We start from the raw sequence: 12,708 nt of genomic DNA, 5'->3' as shown, positions 1-12,708 counted from the left end.
GGCTGTGGCATTTAAAGATGCTCAAAACTGAGAGGCCCAAAGTGTACCAAGTGTACCAAGAAAATATCCCCCATTAGATGTGAAACTGAACCAAACGTTCAGTTTCAGTGAGCAAGTAGCCCTGTTGAGAGAACTAGAGGAGCATTGAAATTCGGCAGACACACAGGAGAGAAAGTGCGCATTTACAGGGCTTGTCACTGTTATGTGGTAGCTATTTTGCCTAGCTCAGGTAGGGTAGGCTGTGCTTTGTGCAGAAATAAAATATCACTTGAAAAGTATTCAAGTGATATTTTTTTTTCTCCTGAATGAAATTATTTACAGATTCCACTCTGATGCATAGCTACCAGTTTGACAAAATTCTCGTGCAAGAACAATCAAAATTGTCAAACTAAAAACTGATCATTACATGATTCCATTGCTAGCAACAGGGTGATTATTATTATGACCGCCACTAGCGAAGCGGTCATATAGGGATTGTCAAAGTTTTTTTTTTTTTTTTTCCCCCCCCGTCATCTACTTCCTGAATTTTTTGGTCAATGATACCCGGGACACCGAACCACCGGGGCACATTAAATTGGGTGGGTATGTAGCCCCACTAGACTTTTACGGAGAAAATTTTGTTTGGTCCCCAGGGGCCACTCCCCCCCCCCACCCCCCGCGCCCCGCGCTGGGCCCCCCGAAACCTAAAAAATGCAGTTTTTCTTAAATAACTACCTGAACCGTGGCACCGAGGATGAAGACATTTTTATGGTATGTTGGTCTCAAGGGCCCACATCAACCTAGTCCATAATCACTCATTTGTGATTTGCACCCCCCTGGTAAAAAATGAAAATGCAATATCATTCTGCTTTATCGCCCCTCTCTTCAGTTAAGATGTTCAGAACTGCACCAAATTTTATGTGTATGATTAACCTGACATTCTCTGGGGGTATGCCAAGTTTCGTAGAATTTCATCCATGGGGGGGGGGGGGGTCTAAAAAATTAAGTTATGTGTACATTTAGTGACTGTACACTCATTGGCCTGTAGATGGTGGTGCACACATATACACACACACAGGCACGCACATACCATCAGTATCGGCAATTACAACGGCCAATACATAATTACAAATTCAGTAGGATTAAAGGAAAACCAAATATTTATCATAATAATTTGGCTGCATTTCCAGTATTGGCGTCACATAGTCGTTTGTCCACCAGATGGCGCATCGTTGCAGTGAGACGTAATGTTGTTGGAAGTTAATCTAAAGTGGACAAGACTGTAGTTTACCGCAGAGAACGTCTAATAAGGGTAGGATGATTTCTGCATGACATGTAATCCCCATTTCTTCTTGAAGCGGAAATAAATCTGAGAATGTTTATCGGACGTGCTTGGTTTTTACTGCAGGTAGGCTACGTTAATCTTAAGTTATATCAATAGCCTAGAGGTAAAATAATGTTACCGTTAGCATTGGTTGAGTGATGGAGGCCAATTTGATTATTGATGTATTTGTAGAAAACCATAAATGCGGTTATAGGCTACCAAGAAAATTGATAACAGCACTAATTGCATCTTTCGACTGTCATCTCATTTGCTTATGACCATAACCTAGGCTACTAACAGGAGCTAAGTGAGTTAGCCACAACACGTTCACTACGTGATGGTTTTCTAATGGAAAATATAGGCTACCTGAAAGATAACCTGTCTATGATGCATCCTAAACACCGGGCAGGGACATTTAGCTCAAAGTCTCAAAAAGCATCTGAGTCAACGTTCATTCCCAAACACCCATATAGGCTACTTCAATCCTCTATTTTCAAAGGTGATTCAAGTAAGGAAGAGCATGGCTCAAAGTAAAGTAACTTGGACTGAAACTACATAAATTCGTCAAAATGAATAATTTGTGTCAACTCGCCGCAATGTAGATTTATTAACGCACCCGTGATCTCCATTTAAACCAAATGTTTTAAAGCGCACGTTGAGAGATGTATACAGGGCAGGGCTGTACCTACACATATCTGTTGCACGTGCTACAAAAATCATTCTTTGCGATGGATGATATAGTACCAACGTTACACCGGTCCAATACAGTTTTGCCTATGGCTAGACATTTTTTGTTTGTTCGAAGTGTGTGTTTAGGGTGTGAGAGGGGAGTTGATGTGCTTTGATTCCAGCTTGGTAGTAGTAGTCTATGTGATTAAAAAACACGTGTGTGTGAAGTATCCAAACAATGATAACGCTTTCATTATGGCTGCTTTAGCCACAGACCTTGAGCTACTGTACAGTGGGTTGGGTTCCATTTAGAGCGCTTTCCGTGATTCACACAGCTGCGTGAAATGTAGGCTACTAGGCCTACTACTGATATGCAAAACTATTAACTTTTCGCCAGGAGGTGGCAGCTTAAGTCCGTTTGATACTGTAAGCTATTGGTTCCCAAAGGAGATTTTATTTGGGTCGCCAGCATAGCCTAGTGACAATTTATGTTGTGTAATAGGGCCTACCTTATATAGCTTATAGTTTGTTAACAGTCACGGTTTTGTCATAACTCCCTCTATGCATTTTTGCATATAGAATAGCTCTGAAACCGGGGGCGAACACGTCGCAGGGGGGGCGCCAGTGGGTGGATATCTCAATCGCGAAATTAAACAATATTTCTATCGGGCGCCTACCATGGACTAGGCTGGGTGAACTCAGCCTGATCTGCCCGCGATTCCTTTTCGATTTCTTAAAAGATTGAGCTTGGTCTGGCGAAAGCCAGACTAACCATGGACCTCATAGTTGCAAAATGCAAGGGAACATGAATCAGCATATTATTTGCACAAACAATAACGGACAGTAGCTCTTCAACTTGGCCCGTTAAAATGTGTATGAACAGTCTAGCAACGCATTTCATGAAGGCCCTTTTGGACATGTCAGTTATTTGCACCACTGGGTAAAACGGCATTTTGTTTGTTTTAGACTACTGGTATTTAATTTGTACATTGACAATAAAGCTGAATATCATATGAACTAGATTAAACTAGACTAAACGTATGCATATGTAGAAGAAGAAACATTCACAAAAATCCATGACATGACCTCTCTTCTTGATAGCTGTTGAAAACTGCATGGAACTAACAGGGATTGTTTTGTTTAATAATAATAAATAAATAAATACATTATGCTGCTACCTTCTGCTTTTCCCAAATACAATGTAGCCTACAGGTGTACCTTTCATCAGTCCAGTTGCAATGGATGGACTGTGATGAACTGCCCTACTTGTGATTGTTTAGATATTTTAAAGGTTTTATAACAATGCTACAAATGTTTTGGCAAGTGCTACAAATCTATTCACCTTTGCAGCACCAGTAGGCTACTTTGTGTGCGGCCCGCAAACACACATTCCAAACAAGCATACACAAAAGTTTCAAAAGTGGGGGATGGAGTAGAAGATGGAGACAAATTCATTAATATGATTTATTTTCGCAGAAATGGATGTACAGGACTGAGCGGCGGTCATATTTTGTACCGCTATGCGGTACATCTAGGTTTTTTTTTTTTTAATTAGCTCAGGTAAGGCTATTCCTATATTAACTCCTATCCTGTAAAGACACATTCACATTATTCCCATTACCCTCCTTACCTGTCTCTATTACAGATAGTGTAGTAGTAGGCATGTGATGTAGGCTACTTTAATGACCCCCCGCTGAAACTTTAATTTCCTGGTAAAATGAAGTGTCCCAATCCTCCCCTTCATACCTTGGTTGTAACAAGTGGTTATTTGAGTTATTGTCTAAGGAAATCTATCTATATGGGTACATAAAATTATCATTACGATTATCATTATCACAATTATTATTGTTATGCTATATTGGTGTATGCACTTCGAAGCAGTCAAAGTTTGTGAGCCCTTCAGAGGACTGCTTTACTAATGTAAAATATAACTACAATAGTTTTATTGCTTTACTCAGCATCAGCAATTATATGGATGCCATTGTTTTGTGATCACACAAGCATCATACACTAGTAGGCAAATGGAGAAAATATTTAGGCTCTTTAACAAAATTTGTCTGTATGTCTAAATGTAAGGATTCAGGAAATGCAATACCAATTTTTGTGTATGGTAAACGGCGGAACAGATAGGTGTAAATCACTGATTTGGAGATATTTGTTAAACAGGAGGAATAATTAGGCTACAATATTTTTTGCCACGTTATTTTCAAATCTGACTATACAAAAATGCTAGACAGTGTAATATCCAGTCTTTGCTCCTTTTTATGGAAGTCGCAAGAATCAACTTTGTTCTATTAAATGTCATTACCTTGTAGCCTTCCATCCAATCGAAATTTATGACGACTTTATACTTTTTAAGACGTTATTTTTAGGAAAAGTGATTAAGACTTTAAGACTTTTTAAGGACCCACGGCCAACCTGAACAAGGCATTTTCACCCACAGAACTGCTGCTTACTGGATATTTTCTCTTCTTCGGACCATTCTTTGTGAACCCTAAAGATTGTGTGTGTTAAAATCGCAGTAGATCAGGTGTTTCTGAAATACTCAGACCAGCCCGCCTGGTACAACCACACCAGGTTCAAAATCACTCAAATCCCCTTGCTTCCCAATTCTGATGCTCAGTTTGAACTTCAGCACATGCCTAAATGCATTGAGTTGCAGCCGTGTGATTGGCTAATTAGATATTTGTGCTAATGAGCAGTTCAACAGGTGTACCTGTGACTGGCCAGTGAGCAAATCTTTAGTGGTTTATTGTATTTGGGTGAATGAGTGGATTTTAGTTCTTCCTAACTGATGTTTTATCCTTTCTGTACAGTTCTGTGAGATTATAGCGGATCCCCTTTACATCTATTGGGCAGGACCTATACTTGACCGTCTCCTTGATTACACTGGTCCTGTGAAACTGTGTTCTAGAATCACAGAACTTCTTGAGAGCAACAAGGAGTGGGTGTACATCAAAGAAAAATCAAGTGAGTACAATGAGTTAACTTTCAGATACTTTTTATAGTCCAGGCGACAATTGTCACTCAAAAAAATATGGTGTAAAAGTGACTGCTAAGGTGTCACAGAGCTTGTTGCATACATCAAAAAAATTTAAATGATGTAGACATATCCTGATTGGATATCAACTCACTTCTACTGGAGTTTTACTTCTATTGTGTGTTGCAATTATCATGTGTGTTGTTTTTATCATGCTGAATCCCAGAACACTTTTTGTGAATCTGCTTAAGAGTTTTCATAGGACCTTCTTAAGAGCAAATTTAAGAAAATTATTAGGAAGATATTGGTAAATGAGGCCAGGTGATCTTAAAATGTCCTTTCAGAGCCATCCTTCTGCCTGATGCATCTGTGCCGACTGAGGATCCGCCAGCTGGTCGGATGGCAGAGACTGAGGAGAATGTCCAGCCTTCCTCTGCCTGGACGACTCATCAAGTACTTGTTCTACGACAACGGAGAATCTGAGAATCTTTATTCTTACTTTTTTGATTGAGTGTGTATGTGTGTGTCTCTTAACTTAAGCGCTGTCTTTGTCAGTCAATAATCTAACCAACAAAAGCTTGATTGTCCACAACTTTCCCGAACTCTGACCTTTCCCATGTTTGATTGTTGGATCAGAGCTCTGTCTTCTGCTCTACTGTGTTTACGTTTATAGCTAACTGCTAGTGAGAAGTTCAGAGATTACTAAAATCAGTGAATTGTATAAAAGGGACTGCTGGTTATGTGCTGATAGATAAAGGTGGACAGAGGTTTGCCACAGTACTAATAACCTGTCGAGAAACTGTCTAATGGCCAAGGATTTTTGGGTTAGCTGGTTAGTTAAATGGAAGAAAAGTTAAATGCAAGAAAAGGTTAACTTGGCTGATTGTGTTCCAGTAATAGGAAGTTGTTATTTTCTCTGATTTATTCTATTATATGTCTTTTATGTCTTGTAACTATTCTTTTTTAAATGTACTTTACATTTTAAAGTTTTTTTCCCTTAAACTTTTGCCCTTTCATGCTTCACTGTGCGTCATTATCCTGTTCGCCAGGTCGGGACTTCCAATACTGACCGGCGAACAATACATTATCCTTTCTCAGAGTCCACACCTTGATGTAGGCTACCTTCAATTTATCACTTCCATGTTGCTGCGAAACTTGCACTCTAATAGTCAAAACTGACATCAAGGTAGATGAAAGGGCCATGACTGTTCTTATGTCTTGAAAGTTTGGGACCCCAAAGGCCTTTTATTCTGTATGAACTGTTTCTTTAATTGTCTTATTTTGGTAAATACATACAATTATTTTAGTATTTGTACTGTTTTGCTAAGTATCAGTTAAATGTTTTTCAGTACATTTTACAGCACTGTGGTACATTTTCACTGAATTTCAGTTGGGTCATTCCACGTCAATTCAACCAGGGTCCACGCAGTTAGGTCTCAAAAAATTCTGAAAAAATTATCAGGTGTACCTATGTTACCCAGGAGACACACTGTAATAATAATTTAACTAATAATAACTAGAATGCATTTCCGAGGAACTGTGAAGTGTGCTTGCTCAGGTGCGGTTCACCCATGGAGGTATTATAACTGGAGAGAGTGACTAAGTCCCGCCCCCATTCATTTCAATGGCCCATGCTAGGCTAGCTACTTCAGCCAAAAAAGCATGAAATTGACCGCAGCCATCTTTACGAAAATGGCTTTTCATGGGTGTTCGTTTCCGGCACCAGCTAGAATTAGCCTATTAGATTCCACGTTACAGACGGAGACAACATAAGGTACAACGGTATGTCGTTGATGAAGATTGGCCATTCCCTCAGAGGAAAAGAAGTTGTTCGGGAACGCGCTTCACCTCGTTATAAGGGCAAATTCATTTAATTGGTTGGGATAACATTTTGGGAATGGTGGTAAAGTTTGCCCTGTCTCTGAAGTCCTAGGTTATTTAATGTGATGTTCATATGTGATAATAAACTATGCAAATCAATATTGTGTCACTTTAGGCTTCACAAATAATGATCCCTAAATACTATATTTGGACAGGTTGTAGGCCTATTACGCAATAGGCTATCCAACGAAAATGACTATTAATTAAGTAGACATGGTATGTAGGAAACGTGTGGATAGCTGGGATTTTTGCTGCACCCAGTGTGAATTTGCAGCTTGTTAAGCCTAGGCTACATTTGCAGGCAGATGAAATGAAGCCAATGCAAGTTAAACTTCCGATAGAAGCGCACATCCCTTGGGTATTGTGGTTCGAGTCTGCAACATACAGTAGAGTCTGCAACTGTTGTTGGACATTTGGCTTTTGCCTCGACTGGCAGCCTGAACTTTTAAATCAAATGCATAGCCTAATCATGTCAATGTTGCAAGAAAGCAAACAAAATAAGTCATTGACATTTGTTTAGTTTTAAATCACTTGGGGAGACATAACATTCACAGAAGTCATCTATTTTTCAACTTGCCAAAAAAGATTATGACAGTGGCTGGTGGTAACAACTTCACAGTGTAACATCCACATTCGGGGAAGTGTGTACTGCTCTCATGTTGTTTCTGACATTGCCTGTGACTGTGGCAACAGCTGAGCGATCTTTTTCCAAACTTAAACTTATTAAGACCTACCTAAGGAGCAGCATGGGGCAGGAGAGGCTCAGTGGGCTATCCTGTCCATTGCAAATAGAGAGCCAGATCTGATGACACGCCGTGCAAACCCCTAATTCATCCTGGGCCAAAGTATGTCGGTATGGGGTCCGCGTGTGTTAGTGTTATGTATGCATGTCTAAGTGAGATATTATTAAGCAATATAGCGTGAGTGAGAGTGGGATTGGTCATGGATATTCCCACGGCTGCTGTTGCCCACGATCACAAGTGCTATATTGCTTTTATACAACAATTCTACCACAAACTAAATAATCTGAAAACACCCCATTATTGTTTAAACATGTTAATTTCGACATCGTTCTTACGCATCAAAAATAGTTCCCTTTTCAATAGACAGCGTCTTGGTTGCTAGGTAACCAACATTCCAGATCCCTCATTACGGGTCTTTGTGGTTTACGTGTCTTCGTGAAAGAAATGTTGAAAGTCGGGCTGAAATCACATTCATATCTAGGTTTGCTGAATGCATGTTACAAGGACACTGGGCCATGTCATGTAAGGGACATGGTACTGCAAAAAAACGGAAACATAGTCTACATTGCAGAACCACTCAACTTTATTTATTTATGGTGAATAAATGTTACACTACTGTGCACAGCCTAACGCGACGATGCTAGCACGTTAGCAGCGGTTAGCTAATTATGCTAACGTTAGTCTCCTCCAAGTGACAATCATATTATACACAATGCTGGCAATGCTGAGAACAATTAGCATCCTCGTTTATCTTACTTACATTGAGTTGACTGTGTGGCTTAATCCACAGATGTGGTGAAGCACTGTTTCGTTATGGTTTGCTAAGGAGTAACCCATTGCTTGAAATAGTGGAGAGCTGGGATGAGAACATTGTGTCAAATCTTTGCATTGTATCGCGGAGTGATTTATTATTAGCTGTGCAAAGTCTGAGTTAAAATGTCCAGGGATATTCCAACTCATGGAACGTCTCTCAGCCAATCAGAAACAAATAAATAGTTCCATAGAACCCAATTGTTGTATAATTCATCAATTGTTGTATAATATATTTAGACCCTTTCAACAAGGTAAACAAAAACAATGCTTGAACGTTCTATTTGGGCTCCAATCTACTTCCTCTGCATTAAGATAACATATGGAATGTTAAAACGGAAGTCTTGTGGGGCCAACTATGATGCTGATAATGGAACTCTCTTGAAAGGGTCCATATATGGCAGTGTTTCCCCTACAATGTATTAGGTGTTCCCACACAACGTCATAAAGCAGCGGGATCCATCCTGAGGGTACAGCCTCTCGAAGTCTGAGGGTATATGAGAGCTGAGGCGAATCAAGACGAACCTGATTTTTTTTTTACCACGATTTCTATTTGTTTTCGGGTTTTTTTTGTGTGTGTCGGTCTAGGTCTAAAATGGTACAATACTGCCGTGTGCAAGGTTGCCACCATCGAAATGACAGGGACAAACATGTCCAATTTTACAGACTACCTAAAGTAGTGCAGTGTCAAGGAGAGCAAACTCTTGCCTTGAGTGAGGAGCGGAGACGATTGTGGCTGGCAAGATTAAAACTAAATTTACATGGGAAGAACCTGGAGAATGTCCGGATTTGTTCTGCCCATTTTGTTTCAGGTAAGTAATTATTTCTCATGTTATTGTGCCTTGTTGCTTCCTGTTGTCAAACACTGTTCCATGCTAAAGTACCTTAAACTAGTCGAAGCTAGTTTTGTGTTGCTGTTTGAAGGCTAACGCTAATGCTTGCCTGTTTAAACCAAAATTACATGTCAGATAGGGTAGAATCACACATGTTATTTCGATCCTACTATGATTAAACAACTGACGAATGTATTACAACATACAACTCATCTTTAAAGATAGACGCAATGTTAGGCTTAGGCAGCAAGTTGGCTCAATCTAATGCTACGTGAGTTCAACATGAAAGTACCTCCCGTGGTACCGAAATGGAGAACTGTAGGCTACTCAGCATTGTCAGATCCTCTCATGTCTTCATGCTCCCCTGTCCCTTACATGACATAATTAACTTTTACTGTGACATAAGTTGTGCAAATACCAGAATTACGTTAACGGTATTAAATTAACAGAATTAAATTAACAGAATTTACGGTGTGTATGGTGGTGCTTTTCCTAACATTACATCATTTGTTTAACTGCGATGCTCGTCAGGGTTTTTGAGTCACTACAAATGTGTACTAGCCTGATGCATCAGCCCTTTCACTTCGTTACACTTAGTTCATAAAGACTGAAACCCAGACATTCTCTCAAAAGACAAGTTTGTCATGGCAGACTGTGCTTAAAACGCACATGATTGACTGGACAACACAATGGTCTAGAAGCCTCCACTGTGTTAGGTGATGTCACTTCAGCCATCATTTTAGAGCTAGTTATCTTATGTGTCATAAAGGTATTTGGTAAAGTTTGATCAACAACAACCCCCCTGTCACTTAGCCTACTGTATGTAGGCTACCGCCACAAACTGTCAAGCTTAGCCACTAACCACTCCGCCTCCCCACACACACACACACTGGTGTGCTAACACACTCATGCATTTTACCCCCCTACTCCTGTCATACAAACAACTACGCCCCCCCCCCCCCCCCCCCCATGGTGACTAGCAATACTAAGCACATTCACTACCTGTTTAATAAACTATGGATCTTTTGCAGGCAAGAAGGCGGACCTTTATCAGAGGGATAATCCTGATTGGGCTTCCTACGATCAACAGCACCGCTGCTGGAAAAAATTCTAGGGGAAACACTGTATGGAATATGGAGAATATGGAATCAGAATAGTTTTCTATGTGCGTATCACCTTTTGAAACTGTAGAAAATGTGTAACTGTCAAAATTATTTGTACAAGTAATTGTCAATATTATAAATATGCACAACACTTAGAAATCTATTATACAGTATGGATAAGAAATGGAGTGGAGATGATATCAGTATCAAAAAAAATTAAGACTGTATCTCGAGTTACCTTAGTTTTGGTCTTACTGAGGGACAGGACAATTTTCGGCCAGAATGTGTTATCTGTAGTGAGAGGCTAGCTAATGACAGCATGAAGCCAGGAAAAGACTGTAAAAGACTTGTAACCGGAGGGTTGCCGGTTCGAACCCCGACCAGTAAGAACGGCTGAAGTGCCCTTGAGCAAGGCACCTAACCCCTCACTGATCCCCGAGCGCCGCTGTGGATGCAGGCAGCTCACTGCGCCGGGATTAGTGTGTGTGCTTCACCTCACTGTGTGTTCACTGTGTGCTGTGTGTTTCAGTAATTCACAGATTGGGATAAATGCAGAGACCAAATTTCCCTCACGGGATCAAAAGAGTATATATGCTTATGCTTATATGAAAAAGTAACAAGAACCACAGATATCAGAAAAGCATCTGAAAGAGCAGGCAGTGATTTATACAGAGCCAAAGAGGCGTCATTTGACTGTTCGCAATTAATTGCCAAGGACAAAACATAACATTGCAGAGCAGCTAAGCAACATTATAGAGAGGCTGTGCGGCCAACAGGTGGTGGATAAAGTGAAAACATTTCCACTCTGACTACACTGTTAAAGGTAAACTATGCGGTATTGGCCATTACTGTTTTTATTCTTTTCGGTTTTTGCTTATTTTTCATGACGAATGTCTGAGAAACTCCATCGCTACCTTTTTCTAGCCGGTGCCTGGCGTGTATGTGTATTTTTTTTTTTTTTTTAATAAATCCCAAGATGGGAAACAGGAGCATTACAAAGTCAGTGATCAACACCCACCCACCCCACCCCACCCCACCTTAGATACACATCACATGACCCATTAGGTCATAAACGAAATAAAAGAAAAGAAAAAGTTAAGTTACAACTAACAATAGTCAAAGCATGTTATTTACCTAACGCTATAATGACATCAAGTATCAAAATGTAGAAGTAAAAAATAAATAAATAAATAAATAAATAAAAAAATAAAACAAAGCATGTGAGACATCTCATTGTGCATGATTCGCCAGCAAGTCTGCAACCCCCTCTGCAGTTCTTTCCCACATTTGTATTGTTGAGACTCTTGCCCCATGGATTCTGGCAGTAGATAGTTCCATCATTATAACATCTTGAAAGTACAACAGCCATTTTTTAATAGGAAGCTTGTGTGGGGGGAGCCACCTCTGAACAATTAGTTTTTTTGCTGCTGTTAGGCCTGCAAGCCACACTTTTCGCTGTTTCTCTTTACATTCAGTAACAACAAACTTGGTTGTAATTCTGATAATTCAGATAAAATAAAAGTTACCTCTTTCCAAAAAGACTTAACCTTTTCACAATCCAAAACCATATGTTTATAGGTACCTGGAACATCTTTATTGCATAGACTACAGCATAGGCTGTTTGTGTGTTTCGCATGGAACCTATCAATGGGTGTCCAGTACGCCCTGTGACAAAACTTGAAATGAATCAACTGGTGATTAGGGTTCTTTGATGCACTGAAGACATTATCCCATACCCCTTCCCAGTCTATGGAGTCTGTCTCTAAATCGCTTTCCCACTTAGCTTTTATAGAAATGTTAGAGTATGATGATTCTAAGAGCCATCGATATGAAAAGGTGACAAATCCTCTGCAGGGAGAAATCAGTAATTTATAGATAACAGGGTGGGTTTGCACATTTGAGTCCCATGGTACCCCATAAGCACGTAGTGCTGAGCGCAACTGGAGATAGAGAAAAAATGAGGACTTAGGAGTATCAAAAAGTTGACAAATGGTTTGAAAACTCATCAGTCCATCCCTGTTGTATATATCACCCAGCGTATGAATACCACAAGAAGCCCATGACTGAGATTGAAAAGGAATCTTTCCAGAAGTCAGACCATAATTATTCCAGAGAGGAGTGTGCGTGTGTGCTTTCCTGTCACATCTGACCTGTTTTTCTATTCCTCTGAAATGTCTAATTGTATACTGTATTATAGGATCAAAATTAATATGTTTAGTTTTAGACAAAGTGGAGAATAATACATCTTGGAGCCTTATAGGATGCACCAGGCCTTCTTCAATCTCCCTCCAGGAGGTTAGTGATGACGAGTCTAACCAAACTTTTAAAGGACGCAATTGGAAAGCTTGATGGTACAATTTGAAATTTGCCAGTGAGAGTCCCCCAT

General features: G+C 39.9%; 1 protein-coding gene across 9 annotated transcripts in view; it reads left to right on the top strand.

Annotated features, from left to right (window-relative positions):
* Positions 1–12,708, top strand: part of LOC121711130 (ankyrin repeat and SOCS box protein 2-like) — a 71,646-nt gene that overhangs the window by 23,211 nt on the left and 35,727 nt on the right. For 8 of the 9 annotated variants that reach the window (XM_042094460.1, XM_042094455.1, XM_042094456.1 and 5 more), the window contains 2 exons: positions 4,789–4,942; positions 5,297–5,954. The exons of the other annotated variant lie outside the window; for it this stretch is intronic. In XM_042094460.1, coding sequence (XP_041950394.1) covers positions 4,789–4,942; positions 5,297–5,463 — 321 coding nt within the window. In that variant the 3' untranslated portion in view covers positions 5,464–5,954. Of the gene's footprint in view, positions 1–4,788; positions 4,943–5,296; positions 5,955–12,708 lie in introns of those variants that run through there. 9 annotated transcript variants of the gene reach the window in all.

Source organism: Alosa sapidissima, chromosome 6 (assembly GCF_018492685.1).
Source record: "Alosa sapidissima isolate fAloSap1 chromosome 6, fAloSap1.pri, whole genome shotgun sequence".
Lineage (NCBI taxonomy): Eukaryota > Metazoa > Chordata > Actinopteri > Clupeiformes > Clupeidae > Alosa > Alosa sapidissima.
Note: the sequence above shows the minus strand (reverse complement) of the source record. Positions and strands in the feature narration are given on the sequence as shown.